Genomic DNA, 18,431 nt, shown 5'->3' on the forward strand with positions numbered 1-18,431 from the left:
TGAGGATTGAACCCAGTGCCCCGGGTGCCCATGCCAGGCGAGTGCATTTCCACCTGAGCCACATCCCTAGCCCCGCCCATCAGATGTTGTGCCTTTCTGTGAACTGACCATTCCTTTTCTTAAACCTTCATCCTTCATCTTTGCTCCTGCCAGTTTATTCACAATAAAGAAAACATTTCATATTAAAAATATTAAATCAGGCTGGGGATATAGCTCAGTGATAAAGTGCTTGGCTAGCATGCACAAAATCCTGGGTGTAATCCCCTCATTTTCTGCATACATGATCTAATCAATAACATTAAAAAAAGTATCATTCAGTCTTACTGCTTGCAGTTTTTCAGATGCTAATTGAGTTGCTTCAGGTGTAAAATGTTCTCTGAGCAGAAATCCTTGATTCTTTAGCTCTTCGATGTAATTTTCATAATATTCACTTGCATCTGCAGAGGTTTTCTTTATAGTGTCTTTGTAGTGTCTTCTAGTCTGTGAATTAAGTAGATAGCAAAGGTACAGTAACTTATTAACACACCCATATTTTTATTAGTTTTTAAATTCTAACTTGTTGTATATGACAGAACACATTACAATTCATATTACACATATAGAGCACAATGTTTCATGTCTCTGGTTGTACACAAAGTAGAGTCACACCATTCATGTCTTCATACATGTACTTAGGGTAATGATGTCCATCTCATTCTACCATCTTTCCTACCCCCATACCCCCTCCCTTCTCCTCCCACTCCTTTGTCCTATCTAGTGTCTGTCTAATCCCAACCCCCAACCCCCTCATGAATCAACATCCTTATATCAGAGAAAACATTTGGCATTTGTTTTTTTGTTTTTGGCTTACTTCACTTAGCATTATAGTCTCCAACTCCATCTATTTACCTGAAAATGCCATGATTTTATTCTCTTTCAATGCTGAATAATATTCCATTAACACACCATCTTTTTTTTTTTTTTAATTTATGTCCCTGCCATTAAGGAATTTAAAAACTCTTTTTCTGAAAGAATTACTTAAATCTTATCTTTTGTTTTTCACCAAACAGCCTAAAACCTGGAGGTAAGGGAGAAAAAAGCCTGAGCAGACACAACAGAAAGAAGGGACCCATTGGATTCTTTCAATTAAGCACTCATTCAAAGTCTATAGACTCTTGTTTTACATACTTACTATTCCAATGAACCTTCAAGTGTGACTTTCCAACTTTTTAGAAATGAGAAATATAAATTGGGAGAAGGAAAGAAAAAAATACCTCATGAAGGAATCTTGTTAGTGACAGAAACATAGTGAAAATGAAATGATAGTTTGCAGCAAGGAAAAAATCAGAGAAGCTATTAGGTTGTATAAACAAATGTTAAAGGCTCAGAACAAGGGATTCTTTGGAATGGCACAGATTCTGCCCTCATTCTTAACTGCCTACAGACATGGCATTTTTCTGCTTTTCTTAGAAACCCCTGCTCCTTGCCGGGCACAGTGACACACACTAATCCCAGTGGCTCAGGAGGCTGAGGTAGGAGAATCGAGAGTTCAAAGATAGCCTCAGCAAAAGCAAGGGGCTAAGCAACTCAGTGAAACCCTGTCTCTAAATAAAATATATAATATGGCTGGGGATGTAGCTCAGTGGCCAAATGTCCCTGAGTTCAATCCCCGATACCACCCCCCAAAAAAGAAGAGAAATCCCTGCCCCATTGTGACAAGTTATCCTAACATTAACCCCAGAGAACACAGAAGAGTTTGCCTCAAATGGGAGTCCTGGTATCATCACAGGTGTTGGGCAAGTCTGACTGGGGGTGTGCAACCCCAGAGGGAAGTCACACTACTCATGACACTGGTAAGCTATCTTCCCAGATAGGTGGCTGCAGGACACCTCTGAAACTTGCAAAAAAGAAGTGTATGTTCAAATCATTCCATTTAAAAAGGTAGATGCTACAGTTTGGATCTTGAATGTCCTTCAAAAGCCCATGTGTAAAGGTTTGGTCCTCAGAGTAGTGCTAGTGAGAGGTTAATAGGATGGAGCCTAATAGGAGGTCCTTAGGTAACTGAGGGAGGAGTTCTTGAAAAGAGATTGTAGAACCCTGGTCTCTTTCTTTCCTTTATTGCTTCTTGTCATAAGGCGAACATTTGTGCTCTGCCACACTCTCCTGCCAAGATGTGCTGCCTCACCACAGGCCCAAAGCAACAGGGTTCATATATTATGGACTGGAACCTCCAGAACTATAAGCCAAAATAACTGCGTGTGCGTATGTGTGTGTGTGTGTGTGTGTGTGTGTGTGTGTGTGAGAGAGAGAGAGAGAGAGAGAGAGAGAGAGAGAGAGAGAGAGCGCACAGTGTTTGGGATTGAACTCAGGGCTTTATGATACTAGGCAAGCACTCTATCACTGAGCTATATCCCAATCTTTTCATAAGTTAATTATCTCAGGTATTTTTTTATAGTGATGGAATTTAACAGAATTTTGGGAAATGTTTATCTAAATGCTTTTATCAAGACAGGCAAGCTGGAAAAATCCTCTTCTGAAGAGAAGCTCTTTTTAAGCAGAAAAAGTTTAGCAGTTGGCTGGTTTCTTAATGAGTTTCAAGGAAACTAGTTAGCAACAGGAATCAACATAAAGAATTTTACCTGCCCACCATCAGCCAGGAGGAAATGTGCAGATACCAGAAAAGGACAATCTCCAGGCTCCAGGGTGCACTGCAGCTCCACCACAGCTGTTTCTTGGCCTCCATCCATTCCTACCTGGAAAACAGGGCACACTTTCAGAAACTGCCCTAGAGAAACAAGCAGCCACATACCACATATGAAAATGTTGATTAAAATTATGATATAATACATGCTCATTTAGAGATGTAATTTAGAAAAGTACAGAAAAGAATCAAGAAAAAAATAAAAATCATCTGAAATCTAACTATAGAGATAAAATCATTATTAATATTATTTCCTCTTCTATTTTTTTCTACATATGTTTATACTACACCACTCTTCATATTTTCCTTACCAAAGGGGGGAATGTTACTTTCAATTTATATTTTACTAAGATATCTAAAAAAAAAAAAAACAGATGTATTAATTTGAAGGCAAGTATTGATTTTCATTTGTGTGATTTTGTCAATTTTTTTTTCTTTTAAATATAAAAGGAACAGCAATTCAATATGGCATAAATACCTGGTATCAATCTAGCCTTGGAAAGTATTAATGACATAAAGGAGGACTTTTATTTTTAAGGCCATTATTAATATTTTATATTCTTAAAATCTGTAGTATGAGCATGCATTACTTTTATAATAAAACACTAAAATTTTTAAACATTCTTTTTTTTTTTGGATGGGTAAAAAAATCAACTCACATGTTTGGGAATATATGGTACACAGAGGTGTGAAAAAATTTTCAAAGCAATGAGAAAATAACTGAATAGCAAAGTCACTCAGAAGATAAGCAATTTCTTTTTTCTAAATAGAAATCAGACTCTTACTTTTTCTAATGTGTTATATTTTGCAACTTCAAAATCTTGAGGAAAATAAGGAATTTCATCATTTTCTTCATAAAACCTGAAATTTGTAAAAATTAGAATTTTAACATTAAAATGGATTTTTAGGTTAAACAAAAATTTAAAATAAATGTCCTAATTCTATATGAAATTCAAATCTCTAATGCGCTCTTTGGTATTCTATAAATTGTTATTCTAGAATTTGGTATTCTAGAAATTGTTAAAATATCATAGGAAGCTAAAAAGAAAAAAAGGGAAGAAAAAGGTGGGAGGATAATATCATGAAAATGAAAAGGAGAACAGTGGGGTAGAGGAAGGGGACAGAGAAGAAGTGAGGAGGAATGGGTAAGAGGAATGACTGCAGAATGAAATTGACCAATTTATATCACATGAATATATGAATACATCACAATGAATTCTACTTTTATGTGTACTTGTAATGCACCAATTTAAAAAGCAATAAATAAATAGAAGACCAGTGGATCAATGAAAGGGAATTGTACTCAAGAGACTTAGGCAGGAGGGTCATAAGTTCAAAGCCAGCCTCAGCAACTTAGAAAGGCCCTAAAGCAACTTAGTGAAACTGTCTCAAAAAAAAAAAAAAAAAAAGGGACTGAAGTTGTGGTAAAGTGACCTGAGTGCAATCTTCAGTTAAAAAAAAAAAGAGGAGGAGGAAGAGGATGACGATGAGGAGGAGGGGAAGAAGAAAAAAGAGAATGGTGCATTTTTAGGGATACTATGTGATAATTCAAGACTTGTATACAATGTGTAATAATCAAATTGGTGTAATTAGCATTTCCATCTTTCTCTGCACAATTTTCCCCCTGATGCTCAGAATTGAACCTGAGGGTGCTCTACCACTGAGCTACACCCCTAGACCTTTTTAAGGTCTATTTTGGACAAGATCTTACTAAATTGCCTAGGCTGGTCTAGAACTTATGATCTTGCCCCAGTCTCCTGAATTGTTGGGATTACAGGTTTCATCTGCGTGATTCTTGAGCTCTGATGTTGAGGAATGCATGCACCTGCACTGGAAGGCAGGGGTATGCTCCAGAAGTAGAGAAGAAAAGACTAGTCTGGAGATAGGCCACTGTATTTGGTTGGCATTCTAACCCTCAGCAATGGAATCTTTCTTCTCAGGACCACTGTCAACTCCTCTTTAAAATAAAGAATGAGAAAATAAATTCTTATCATCTATACTTTTAATTTTAAATTTTGTTCTCTTTTAACACTATTATTAATACATACAATCTGACCAAAGGTGATGGCTAATTAACACTGCTATTTTGAGTATGCTTTAAGAAGCCACATATTCCACTTAAATAAGGTCATTGTTATTTCCATTTTTTATTCTAAAGGCTATTCAGAAAGGTAACATATTGAATAGGCTGTGCTAATCTAACTACCAGTTGAGGACTTTTTTTTTTAAATCAGTAAACTTAATACTTATATCCAATATTATATAATACTGAGAAGATAAAAATAATTATCACTATATAAGTTGAAGTAAAAAGTCAAATATGAACTTATTAAGGAGTTAGATAAGGAATATAAAATAATACAGAAGGCTACAAGTAGTATTTCAATACTATGCTTGAAGTTTACAAAATATTTGGTTTACTCAGTGTCTTCCACATTTTTCTTCTCCGAGGAATTATCCAGGGATAGATCATCTGTTTTCACTTCTAGAATTAAAACAAAACACTTGTTTACTACTCAAAGGTTTATTGTAATCAACTATTAACCTAACTGCTGAAACTGTTAAGATTCTTAAATATGGGGCATATTTGCTATGAAATTCTATTTTTAGTTGTCCTTAAATATATATAGTTATAACTATACAAGTGGGAAAAGGGAAACATGTAAAATACTGAAAACATAGTGGGTATATGAGGTCTAATATGATTTATATTATTGAAACTCACTGATAGTCATGCAATTTTCAAATAGCACTTTTCTGAGGATCCCGGAAAGCATAGTTAAGAAATATATTTCTGTTTTTTAAAATATTTTTTTAGTTGTAGTTAGACACAATACTTTTATTTTATTTATTTATTTTTATGTGGTGCTGAGGATTAACCCAGCACCTCTCATGTGCTAGATGAGCACTCTACTGCTGAGAGCCCCCAAAAATATATTTCTAATATACTTCAAGATCAAAATGATTTCCAGTGTCATAATGGCACAAATGAAGGGGTTGGGAATGTATTAGTTTAGAATAGGGAAATTCAAGGTCTTCATGTGAATTTTTGCTTCTTATTTTTCTTATAGAGGAATCATAACATTATCTTTAGAACTATGATAAATAGGAATAACATTTTTTTCCCATTGCCAGGAATTGAACCCAGGGCCTCAGGAATGCTAAGTAAGTGCTCTACCACTGAGCTCTACTCCCAATCCCAGTCAGGAATGGTGATGCATTCCTGTAGTCTCAACCACTCAGGAGGCTGAGGGTGAGGATCACTTGAGCCCTGAGTTCAAGGTTAGCCAGGATCACACAGCAAGACCCTGTCTCAAAAAAGAAAAAGAATGAAAAAGATCATCCATTAGTGTATTTATAGTAACTCTAAATCCGAACAGATAATTATGTATATTGAATGACATGTTTTTACTGTAAAAGGAGTTTCCTACCCTATTTCTGTTTTAGCTATCATTTTCTGAGACAGTAGAAAGACTGGTGAGTGTAGCAGCATTTCTGGACAAAATGCTTGTCTAAAGAGGTTTTTCCCCTGCCAAAATTATTTTGTTTTGTTTTTTTGCTGCGATTAAACCCACAGTCTTATGTAAGTTAGGCACATACTCTACCACTGAGCTACACTACCTCAATGCCCAAAACATTTATTGTGATATCTAATATATATCTGTTTTCTTTTTTTGTTTTTTGTTTTTTAGGTAGCGGGGATTGAATCCAGGGATGCTTAACCACTGAGCTACATCCCCAGCCCTTTGTTATTTTTTGTTTTGAGACAGGTTCTTGCTAAGTTGTTTAGGGCCTGCTAAATTGCTGAGGTTGGCTTTGAATTTGTGAGCCACTGGGATGACAGGAGTATGCCTGGCTCGTGTGTTTATTGTAAATTAACATTTATCAGAACTGATTGATTTGAAGTTTTGTTTATTTGTTTTGTTTTATTTATTTTGTTTGCAATACTGGGAATTGAACCCAGGAATGCACTACCACTGAGCTATACCACCCTTTTTTATTCTTGATTTTGAGACAGGGTTTGCTAAATTGCCCTGGCTGACCTTGAACTTTCAATTCTCCTTGCCTCAGCCTCAAGATGCTAGGATTACAGGCTTGTGCCACCTCACCTGGCTGGTTTGTTTTTGAGACAGAATCTTGCTATGCTTTCCAGGCTTGTCTCTGGGTTTAAGTGATCCTCCTGCTTTAGCACACTGAGGAGCTGCAATTACAGGCACTGGCTACCATTCTTAGCAGAACTGCTTGATTTTTTGATGTAACTCATGAGATGTGCATTTCTCTATATTCAAAAGCTTTTTTCTTGGCCAGACTACAAAATAAAATCTAGTTTTACAAATGAGATATGTTTCCTTTGGGGAGATCATCTTTTGTAAGAAAGTTCTTTAGCATTATGCTCGTCATAAAATTTCCAGTCATTAAGGTGTGGTGATAACTTTTTAACAAAAAGGCTTTTCCCCTTCTCAGTTAAAATTACACTGCAAGTTTTCTGAGATTATCAGTAATTATGCAGTCATTTTGAATCTGAACAAACTAGACTGGATACTGAGAAATCTATTTATCTTGCTAAATTAGTCTTTCATCCTCCACTACTTGTTTTCTGAGGTAATAAGAAGCCTAATTGTTTTTATAGTTTCTCTGGATAATTCTCTCTCTCTTTTGCTGTTTTTTTTTTTTTTTTTTTTTTTTGTGTGTGTGTGTGTGTGGTCCTGGGGATTGAACCCATGGCCTTGTGTGTTCAAAAAAAGCACTCTACTAATTGAGCTAAATCCCCAGCCCCTTTGTCTATCTCTTTGAGAAACCAAATATCTACAATAGCATCTAAAAATATTAAATATAATTTATTAATATATTAATAATTAATTAAATATACTATGAAATGCTTACCAGAACTGCTTGCCTTTTCCTCAGGAGGTGGTTTGATGTCACATGACTTACTAGGATCATAATTTTTCACATCCAAGAGTCTCCTTTCTTTGATTGAGTCCCATATAAAATCTGGGCTTGTAATGTGGACATGGTTCTTTCGGATGGCATTCAGTTGATACTGACTAAGAACATCAGCATTATCTAAGATTATATGTGTGCACTAAAGAAAAAAAGAGTCAATCCATTATGTATTAGTAAAAACAAAATTTATGTACATTTTTGTCTCTGCAATTTTCACCCTTACAAAAATCTTGTTTTAATGACATCTGTAATATTTTTTCTCAGAACTTGAAAAATTTTGCAAATAATATAATTTATAGTTACATAAAAATGTTTGAAAAATCAGCAGGTTTTTAGGGCTGGGTTGTAGCTCAGTGGTAGAAGTGCTTGCCTCACACACGTGAGGCCCTGGGTTCGATCCTCAGCACCACATAAAAATAAAATAAAGATGTGGTGTCCGCCGAAAACTAAAAAATAAATATTAAAAAATTCTCTCTCTCTCTCTCTTTAAAAAAAAAAAAGTTTATTGTGGGGCTGGGATTGTGGCTCAGAGCTAGCATGCGTGAGGCACTGGGTTCAATCCTCAGCACCACATAGAGTAAAATAAAGACACCATGTCCACCTATAACTAAAAAATAAATATATATTTAAAAAAAAGATACTGTGTCTATCTACAACTAAAAATTTTTTTTAAAAACAGTCAGCAGGCGTGTGTGTGTGTGTGTGTGTGTGTGTGTGATTTTGAGGATCAAACACAGGACCTAGGCAAGCACTCTACAACAAAGCTACATTCCCCACTCCAAAAACCAAAAGTTATTAAAGAGTATGGATATAGATGTGTCATAATTGATTAACCAGCACTAGAGGTTGCTTTCAAATTTTCATTATTGTATATAATGCTGAGATGAACAACCTCATGTATACCTCTTTGTGCATTTGTTTAATTATTTCCTTAGGAATGGAAAGGGAGATTCAAAAGATATTTGTCATTTATTTATTTTGTTAATTGATAATTTTATTTAATTTTCAATAGTATGTGCACATTGCAGCATATCTAAAAAAATACTAATAATATATAACTTTCTTTCCTCAGAGATACCTATTATAACTTGTCTCTCATCTATCTTTCTAGAGCAATTCTATGTATAGACAACACACATGTAAGTACACAGATAACAGTATGCTATCCGGTCTGTTGTGCTTGCTTTTCCATGTGACAAATTTATTTTAGAGTTAATTCCTCATCATTATACAAAGGGTTGTCTCTTCCTTTATTATAAATTGGCATGCACATTTCAAATTTATATAGGTTGGCAAAAAAAATTATAAAATGCTTCATGCATAGTATTTGAGTTTCTAAAAAGTATAAACCATTTTGGCAGTTCCATACCCAGAAGACAAATTAGGTATGTATTATTCAGTTACCCACAGAAATGGTGAGGCAGGTAAATGAGGGAAACAGACACAATTCTGTGTAAACTGGAGGTAAATGGGGACATTCCATCTGTGGTATTCTGTTGGAGTTGAGCTTGCTTCCCAGAACAGATAGAGGTTCAATGTGGCCAATATCAGGGATGTATCCAGGGAAAGACAGGTTGGGTCAGCTCTATCCACTCATTAATAGGGGAGCAAATGACAGGGGCAGTCAGGTCTGAGACCTAACCCCTTCAGACTGATTTTACAAATTTTATATATATAGCGTTGCCCTCCTACTTCTTACTGATAAGTGACTGTGGTGTGTGTTTTATACATAAAAAATTATATATATAATATACACATATATGTAAATATACATATGTGTGTATAAATATACATATATGGATAAAAATATATATACATATATATATGTATATATATTAGTTGTGGATGGACACAATAGCTTTATTTTATTTATTTATTTTTGTGAGGTGCCGGGGATCGACCCCAGTGCCTCCCATATGCTAGGCAAGTGCTATACCATTGAGCTATAACCCCAGCCCTAGACTTTGATTTTACTTCTTACTTTTGAGGTGGTTAAAAAAGAGGTTAACCTTAGTTATTTAAAAAATTTTCCAGATATAAAATTCTGCAACTAAATTTTCGGCCTAAATTTCATTTCAAAAACAGAAGTTAGTTGGGCATGGTGGTGCCTGCCTATAACCCCAGCAAATCGGAAGGTTGAGGCAAGGGGATGACAAATTCTAGGCCAGCGTAAGCAACTTAATGATACCCTGTCTCAAAATAAAAAGGTCTGGGGATGTAGCTCAATGATAAAGCATTCCTGGTTCAATTCCCAATATCCTCTGAGAGAGACACAGAGAGAGAGAGAGAGAGAGAGAGAGAGAGAGAGAGAGAGAGAGAGAGAGAGAAAGAGAGGCAGAGACAGAAATAGTTTCCTTCAGCCCTAAAACAAACAACACCAAAAGGATCAGTTTATAATGTAAGTTTTCTTTCTGCCATCAGAAACCACTCTTATAGGTGTCACCCTTGTGTTGCCCTACTTCTTACTGATAAGTGACTGTGGTGTGTGTTTTGCAAATGCTGTGCACTATGACTTTTTCCTTCAAGAATAGATCTGGCTAGTATGAAATTCTTTCTATTTATATCTTGGGTTGTGCTCCAATAATATCAGATTTACAGGGCATGTGGGATTGTTTTGTAGCTCCCAGAGCATGGAGAAGAAAAGGCTGGACCATTTGGCCTCATTTGATCTTCCTGGCCCAACTCCCAGTGGGTGATATTACAATTTCTTCTGCCTTCTCTGTATGTTCTCCTGCTACCAATCTTCTTTGCTTACTCTTCCTAACCATGACCTATGTTCCCTGAAGGTATCATGTTAATCATACAGAAATTTGGAAATACCTGAGGATTTAACAACAAGGAAAATTTTCCACCATTTTCTTTAATGTCAGTTTGTAGCTTTTTCTTCTGCTGATGAGGTAAGTATTTGACTTTCAAACAGAAGGTACAATTTACAAAGATTCCCACAGTCATCCTGAAAGAAAAAAGTTTCAAGACATATATTTTAAGGAATCTCTTTTTAGTGAATATAACTGAAAATGCATTTGGAATCACTCTACATGTAAACTGAGAGAAAACTAGACATTTTTTAAAAGACACTGCAATCAAGTTATAAATACAAAAACTGAACATTCTTATTATGGTTTGGATCTTAATGGTCCCCCAAAGGATCATGGGGGACATGATCCTTTAAAGACTTGGTCACCAGCCTGGTGTTGCTCTTGGGAAATGGTGGAATCTTTAGAAGATTGGACCAATGGAAGAAAGGTTATTAGAGAAGTGCCTTTGCTTTTGAAGGAGATATTGGGACACTCCCTCCCTTTGCCATAAAATGAATAGGCCTTCTTTGTCACATGTTCTAGTCATAATGTATTGTGCCACCCCAGGCCAAGCAACTATGAATTGAAGCCTCTGAAACCACAAACCTTTCCTTCAAGTTGATTTATCTCAGATATTTGTCACAATGACAGAAAACTGGCTAACATACTATCTTAGTTTGCAGTATATGTGTTGGTTTTAGAATCATTTTTAGCTTTGTGCCAGGCATGATGGTGCATGCCTATAATTCCAGCAACCTGGGAAGTTTGAGACTGGGGGATTCAGAAGTTTGGGGCCAGTCTCAGTAACTTAATAAGACCCTTAGCAACTTAGAGAGACCCTGTCCCAAAAGTATAAAAATTGGGCTGGAGATGTGGTAGAGTGCTTGCCTAGCATGAGCAAGGCCCCAGGTTCAAACCTCAGCATTTCAAAAAAAAAAAAAAAAATAACATATGGGAACATAGCTCAGTGGTAATAGTATCCTTAGATTCAATCCCAGTACCAAAAAAAAAAAAAAAAAAAAAGAAAAGAAAAAGAATTATTCCTAGCTTTTATGGCTTACATTATGTACAAATAATATTTGTACAGGTTCATAATATGCATCTCAATTTAAAAAATGAGATTTCAGTTGCACATCAGGAATGTGGCTCAGAACACAGTAATCCCCCTCTCTCCCACTCTTTCCCTCCTCCCCTTACCTTTTTTCTTTTTGCAGTACTGAGGATTGCACCTAGGGCATTGTGCATAAAACATTTTGTTATGGTTTAGATATGAGGTATCCTCCAAAGGCTCATGTGTGAGACAATGCCAGAAAGTTTATAGGTAACATGATTGGTTTATGAAAGCCTTAACCTAACCAGTGCAATAATCCACTTGAATGGATTAACTGCGTGGTAACTCTAGGCAGGTAGGTTGTGGCTGGAGGAGGTAGGTCACTGGGGGCATGCCTTTGTCCTCGATGAGCCAAATTTGTTCTCTTTTCTTCCCGATTGTCAGGTCCTGAACTGCTTTCCTCTTCCACACCTTTCTTTCATGACGTTCTGCCTCACCTTGGTCATAGAGAAATGGAGTTGGCCATCTATTGACTGAGACCTCTGGAACTTTTTCCTCTTCTAGAACTGTTCTTTTTATTTTTTTTTATATGGTGCTGAGGATCAAACTCAGTGCCTTACATATGCGAGGCAAGCAATAGCTCTACCTTTGAGCACAGAATCCTAGCCCTCTAAATTGTTCTTGTCAGATTTTTTGGTCACTGCAATGAAACAAACTGACTAAAACACACTCGAATACTGAGCTACATCCCCAGTCCAGAAGCCTTTATTTCTCAATTAAAAAATTAACATTTGGGGGTTGGAGTTATGGCTTAGAGGAAAAGGACTCACCTAACATGCGTGAGGCACTGGGTTAGATCCTCAGCACCACATAAAAGTAAAATAAAGGTATTGTGTCTACCTACAACTAAAAAAATAAATGTTTAAAAAAATTAACATTATGTAATAATAAACCCATGGGTTTTTACAGATAATTACTCTATGAATTCAAAGAAACTTTTATTAGTTATATGGGTTTCTTTTTTTTTTTTTTTTGGTGGTACTAAGGTGTGTCCAGGAAGCAGTAACATTACATCCTCAATCTGGAGCCTCTGGGATTGAATGACACTGCCCATCATCTATAGGGCAAAGGGACTAGGTAGGGTAGAGAACCCAGGGCCTTCTGCATGCAAGGCAAGCACTCTACCAACTGAGCTATATCCCCAGCCCAGTTATGTGGGTTTCTATTAAGCCATTCTGCAGAAAAATTGAACAATTGCTAATAAAAAAATACAGTTGTTTATTCTATTTAAATAAATGGAATATATGTGTATATATACATAAATAAATATTAGTATGCATTTGAGGTTATTTTAATTCTTTCACTATGCCATACTTTCTCACTGTTGGCATCAGATTCACCATTTTAGGTCAGGAGCCATTTTATCTAGAGGTTCCAAAGTTTCAATTCTGAAGTAAAGCTGCTTAACTTCCCATAAGAACACATGCCTGCTATCAACCCCACCCCAGCTTAACTCCTAAGCAGCTTATGAGATTCCTCTTATGGGCTATAAAGCTGCTTTGTGAGTGCCGACAGGCTGCTGCTCTCCTCAGAGGGACAGCCTTGTTGGTGTGCCTCCTGTTACCGACAATAAATCTCTTGTGTAGGATTCTGGTGTGTGGTTGGTCTTTGGACTTTGCGTGGACTCTGCAAGTGTCCTTTCACTCACAATATTAAAAAGAATTACTTCTAAGAAAAATAAGTAGGGCTGAGGGTGTAGCTCAGTGATGGAGTAAATCAGACTCCGGGCTACATTCCCAGCAAAACACACACACACACACACACACACACACACACACCACATTTTCAATTGAAATGTGTATTTAATAATAAACAAATAAATGGTGAGATGCTGAGCTGCCCCTAGAGCTGAGGATGTAACTCAGTGTAGAACACTTGCTATGTGAGGCCCTAGGTTCAATTCCCTGTACTGATGAACAAAAAAAATAAGCCACCCTTTGTAAAGGCAATTCCTTACTGAATGCTGCTACAGAGACTGGGCAGGCTCGATATGGATGGTCTGGATGCTCTGCTCCCCACAGCTGTCTGTCACCAGTCATCCTGGGGTACCTGAGGACATAGCTCTGAAGACTCTTAGAGCTAAGCACAGAGTGAAGTCTAGTTACTTCAGAGATGTTGATTTTTTCTTATCTCTGCCTGTACCTGCATATCTGCATATCCAGCATCCTCAGACCAGTCTCTACCCTACCTAGTCCATTTGCCCTATAGGTGATGGGCAGTGATATTCAATCCCAGAGGCTCCAGATTGAGGATGCAATGTTACTGCTTCCTGGACACACCTCTATGGCTCACTCACATCCCAGATGCATCAGGTCCCCAACTTGGGTCTCCTTGTCCCCTCTTGGCAAGTGACTGTGCTGTCCTCTGAAGTTGCTTGATACTAGCCTTTATTCCCTTCCCCACAAACTTCTTCTATCAGCTGCATCCCCATGTCTAAGGACTATAATATTATGAAAATTAAAACTATAGCAAATACAAAATGCTAATCCTACTATCAGTCAACATCTTGAGTATTTTGTCATTAAACATTCTTAGAAAACAATTTTTAAAAAAAAACTTATTTAGTTGTCAATGAACCTTTATTTTATTTATATATATGCAGTGCTGAGAATTGAACCCAGTTCTCACACATCTTAGATATGTACCATAAGTAAACTATTTCTTTTCCACTTTTTGTTATCATAAAAAGCTATGACGAGCTGGGCCCAGTGGCATGATCCTGTATTCCCCCGTTACTCTGGAGCCTGAGGCAAAAGGATTACAATTCCAGTTCAGTCTTGGCAATTTTGCGAGACTGTCCCAAAATAAAAAATAAAAAGTTCTGGGGCTGGCGCTGTGGCTCAGCGGTAGAGTACTCGCCTAGCACATGCAAGGCCCTGCGTTCGATCCTCAGCACCACATAAAAATATATAAAGGTATTATGTCCAACCTCAACTGAAAAATAAATATTAAAAAAATAAAAATAAAAAGTTCTGGTAATGCAGCTCAGAGGTGTATAGTTTAGTGGCATTACCCCTGGGTTCAATCCCCAGTACCTGGGGTAAAAAACAAAAACAAAAACTACACACAGTTATGATGAACATTTTTATATCTAAAACTTTGTATCTTTGATGATCTTCTTAGAATAAGTAGAACTATTGAATAAAAGAGTTTCAAATTATTTTATTTATATTAAAAGTTAATATAAAGAAAATTTTAAAAGCCCCCAAAGTGAAGGAAATGTTCCAAACATCATTGTAGTGATGATACACAACTTAAATTTTATATCCAGTTTCTCTTATTTAATTTTTTTGTGTGTGTGTGGTACTGGGAATCAAACCCAGGGCCTCACACTTGCTAAGCAAGCACTCTACCCACTGAGTTACATCCCCAGCCCACTTATTTAACTTCTAATGAGAAATTTTCATGTCACTAAATATTATTTGAATGTATTTGTAGTGACTACATAAGATCTGTGTTTATTTCATTCTTTTCCAAGTCATCTGATACTTGGTTATTTAAAATTGTTTGATATTGGCCAGGTATGGTGGTGCATTCCTGTAATCTCCGAGATCTAGGAGGCTAAGGTAGGAGGATTGTGAGTTTGAGGCCTGCCTGGGCAATTTAGTGAGATCCTGCCTCAAAATTTAAAAATAAAAAGGGCTGGAGATATAGCTCAGTGGTAGAGCACCCATGCTTTAAATCCCTAGTACTATAAAATAAATAAAATAAAGTTGTTCACTATTATAAATATACTTTAAGGGAAATGTTCATACATACATTTTGGGCTACCTTTGTCATGTTTCCTTAGAATAGATGGCCAGAAATGGAATTACTGAATTCAAAAATATAAACACTTTTCAATCTTTTAAAAAACTGTGGTATAATATACCTAACATAAATTTATGTCTTATTCATTTTTAAAATTGTTTTTAGTTGTCAATGGATCTTTATTTTATTTATTTATATGCGGTGCTGAGAATCGAACTTAAATGTCTCACACATACTTGGCAAATTCTCTACCAATAAGCCACCATCCCAGCCCTGTCTTAGACATTTTTAGGTGTATAGTTTAGTGGCATTAAGTACATTCACATTTTTGCGAATCCAAATTCTAACATTTCTGGCAAGTGTCTGCCCTGTGCTTAGCACCTGAGGCTGAGCAGGAACAGAGAAACCAACCTTCTAGTTTAGTGAAATCTCAAGAAAGGGTTTGACTTCTATCTGGCCTCTTCTGGTTTAACAATTTCCTAAGACATGTGCCACCAGCCTCTTCCTTACTTCAAAACTTTCTCTAAACACAATCATTCATGTTCTCACCAGTGCTGCTTATGTGCATATGAGATTTGACAGATAGGGACAAGTTGCGGATTATCCTCACAGGCAAATGTGCACAGGTCCTTCCAAGTCTGTGCTCCACTCAGCTCAGTCTCAGCACTCTCTTTCACAATTCCTGGCTATCCATAAACCTTTGGCCCAGCAGGGAGCAAAGGACTTACAGCCACACAGATTTAGTCTTTACCCCTAGCATTGCCTTCTCTGAGAAGGCATCAGGGTTCTCTCAATCTAGAAAGTCTTCTGGTAACCTTTCTCCTCTGAGTGGCTGCCTATTTGGAGCCTCCTAGTAGCGACCCCTCCCAGCTTTAATCACACAACACACCACTATCATTCCCTGTTCTCCACTTTTAATGTCAATTTCTCCAGGAGGGCCAATACTATATTAATCTTTAATGTGCCTAGAATGCATATCACTTTTGATTTGCAGCAGGCATAAATGCTTACTTATCAAAAAACTCACACAACAATTAAAGCCCAGAATTATAGAAAAGCCTGCCACTATTTGCATAGTAGGACTCAAATGACACCAATAATGCACTTCCCTAAGGAGACTATTAAACCCTTAAACCTTTAAAAAGCAAAGACATTATTTAGTTCCACACATAATCTTTATGGAGTAAGCAGCTCTAAGCACACAGGACCTGATAAACGTTTATTGAATAAAAGATGGAGTCAAATGTAACAAAAGAATCTGCAATACTCACAAAAGAATCTGCAACACGCACATATTCAGAGTGACTTTCTCCCTGATCATACCTAATACCATGCTACATATGCAATGTAATGTAGCAGTCCAAAATCGAAAAGGAAGCTGAGATTTACTCACTTTATCCCTTTGGATGAATCATTTGTCGTTCCCCAAGGGAATAATTTTATTGATTGCAGGTTTTCAACGTTGGACCTTAACACGCACACTGTTTTTATCCCAGCACCCCTATTACAAGATCAGATTATATTTCTTGATTATTCATCAAATTACCATGCTTTTGCACAGGTTTCCTTTGAAATCCAGAAGGGCTGTTTGGCATAGTGGAATCAAGAAACACTGTGACCTACTGTGATTTTCCCCCACCCCAGCACTGGAGGAGTCCGAAGACCCAGGTCCGGGCGCTGGCTCCCGGTGAGCGCTTCCGTCCTCTGTGTCCTGTCACCTGCCTCGCGGGGCAGGGCCGCTGGACAACTCTGCGACGTCCCAGAAGCCTTGGACAGCACAGCGCAGGTCCCCGACCTGACACAGTCAAACCCTTCGCAACTGCAAAAGGCAGTTGTGCAACCCGGTCGGCGAAAGCGCACGGGATACCTCTGGACTAGGACTTCGGGGATCCCCGTGGGGACCGGCGGCGCCCACACACCTGTCAGAAGATCCGCCCAGCTCCGGGTGCCCGGGATTCTGGGCGCTTGGGTCTCGGGTCCTCCTCTCAGGGGCTTCCCGTTCGTTGTGGTGCCTAATTCTGGCTTCCCCGGAGCTCCACTTAGGGTGCTTCCGGATTCGCGGCACCCTGGGGTTCCAGGCGCTGACTTTGGGCGCGGCCAGGCTGGGCAGGGCGAGTGAGAGCACCACCAGTACTTCCGCCCTGCACCCGGCCGACAGAGCGCCCCTAGCGATTACCGACAACCCCGAGAATCAGGTCCCGCTGCGTGGAAAGAGGGTCCCTGTTTCCATTTAGAGGTGTTCAGCACTTTGTTTCAGTTTCATCTTTCAAGCGGGACTTTGCCAATTAGGATATATCCAAAGTTAAAGTTTGGGAGGGGGTGAACGAATGGTGCTGTCATTTAACTGAGAAATAAGGTGGGGTGGGGGTGGGGGATGGGGGCGGGGCGGGGGCGGGGCGGAGGGACGCTAGTTTCAAGAAAGTTTGGAATCAGGGAAACAGGAGAAGGAATGCTTGTTAAGTAGTGCTTGAAGGTAACTGGAGACACTCAAAGAGAGGTAGGTGTTGGATGCTGGAGATAACTCTGAGATTCACTGAGTAGGAAGTAATGTGAAAGAATCAGATTCCCAAGATGTGGAATAAAATGAGAATAGGAGGGATAGAATAGAGAATAGGGTGGAAAGGATTGGAGTTGAACTCTGACTTCACTGAATATTATCCAGGAGTTGTGGACAATACTTTATTTTACCTGGAGTTCCAATTTCATCATGTATGACTTACCTTATAGAGTTGTGTAAGAATAAGTTTAGCTGGGTATGGTGGTGCTCATCTATAATCCCAGCTACCTGGGAGGCTGAGGCAGGAGGACTGCAAATTAAAGGCCAGCTTGGACAATTTAGTGAGTTAGTGAGATTCTTGTCTCAAAATAAAATAGTGCTGGGGATGTAGCTCAGTGGTAGTGTGCTCCTTGGTTCAATCCCCAGTACAGAAATAGAGAGAGAGAGAGAGAGAGAGAGAGAGACCGACCAACCTTCCCTGGATATTAAAAAAAGGGAAAAAAACTAGCAAAAACCAAACTATCCCCTAAAAATGAGAAATTAAGATATGCCTAGGTAAACAAAAGCTGAAGGAGTTCATTGCTAGTAGATGTGCCCTATAGGAAATAATAAAGGTAGTCCTTTTCCTTGAAACGAAAGGATACTGAT

The 18,431-nt window shown here is 37.9% G+C and overlaps 1 protein-coding gene across 4 annotated transcripts in view; it reads right to left on the reverse strand.

Moving 5' to 3' along the window:
- Parp4 (poly(ADP-ribose) polymerase family member 4) overlaps window positions 1–17,386 on the reverse strand; it is a 92,993-nt gene extending 75,607 nt beyond the window's left edge. For 2 of the 4 annotated variants that reach the window (XR_011707356.1, XM_071611368.1), the window contains exons 1-7: window positions 17,206–17,386; window positions 10,448–10,580; window positions 7,565–7,766; window positions 5,102–5,165; window positions 3,466–3,541; window positions 2,619–2,732; window positions 325–480 (exon numbers count right to left, since the gene is read on the reverse strand). Coding sequence is in view for 3 of the 4 variants with exons in the window: in XM_071611368.1 (XP_071467469.1) it covers window positions 325–480; window positions 2,619–2,732; window positions 3,466–3,541; window positions 5,102–5,165; window positions 7,565–7,766; window positions 10,448–10,579 (744 nt within the window). In the remaining variant the exon portion in view is untranslated. Of the gene's footprint in view, window positions 1–324; window positions 481–2,618; window positions 2,733–3,465; window positions 3,542–5,101; window positions 5,166–7,564; window positions 7,767–10,447; window positions 10,581–16,679 lie in introns of all 4 variants that reach the window. The other 2 variants (XM_027941540.2, XM_071611367.1) reach the window with 2 other exon arrangements.
- Between the last annotated feature and the right edge of the window lie 1,045 nt (window positions 17,387–18,431).

Source organism: Marmota flaviventris, chromosome 4, assembly GCF_047511675.1.
Source record: "Marmota flaviventris isolate mMarFla1 chromosome 4, mMarFla1.hap1, whole genome shotgun sequence".
NCBI lineage: Eukaryota > Metazoa > Chordata > Mammalia > Rodentia > Sciuridae > Marmota > Marmota flaviventris.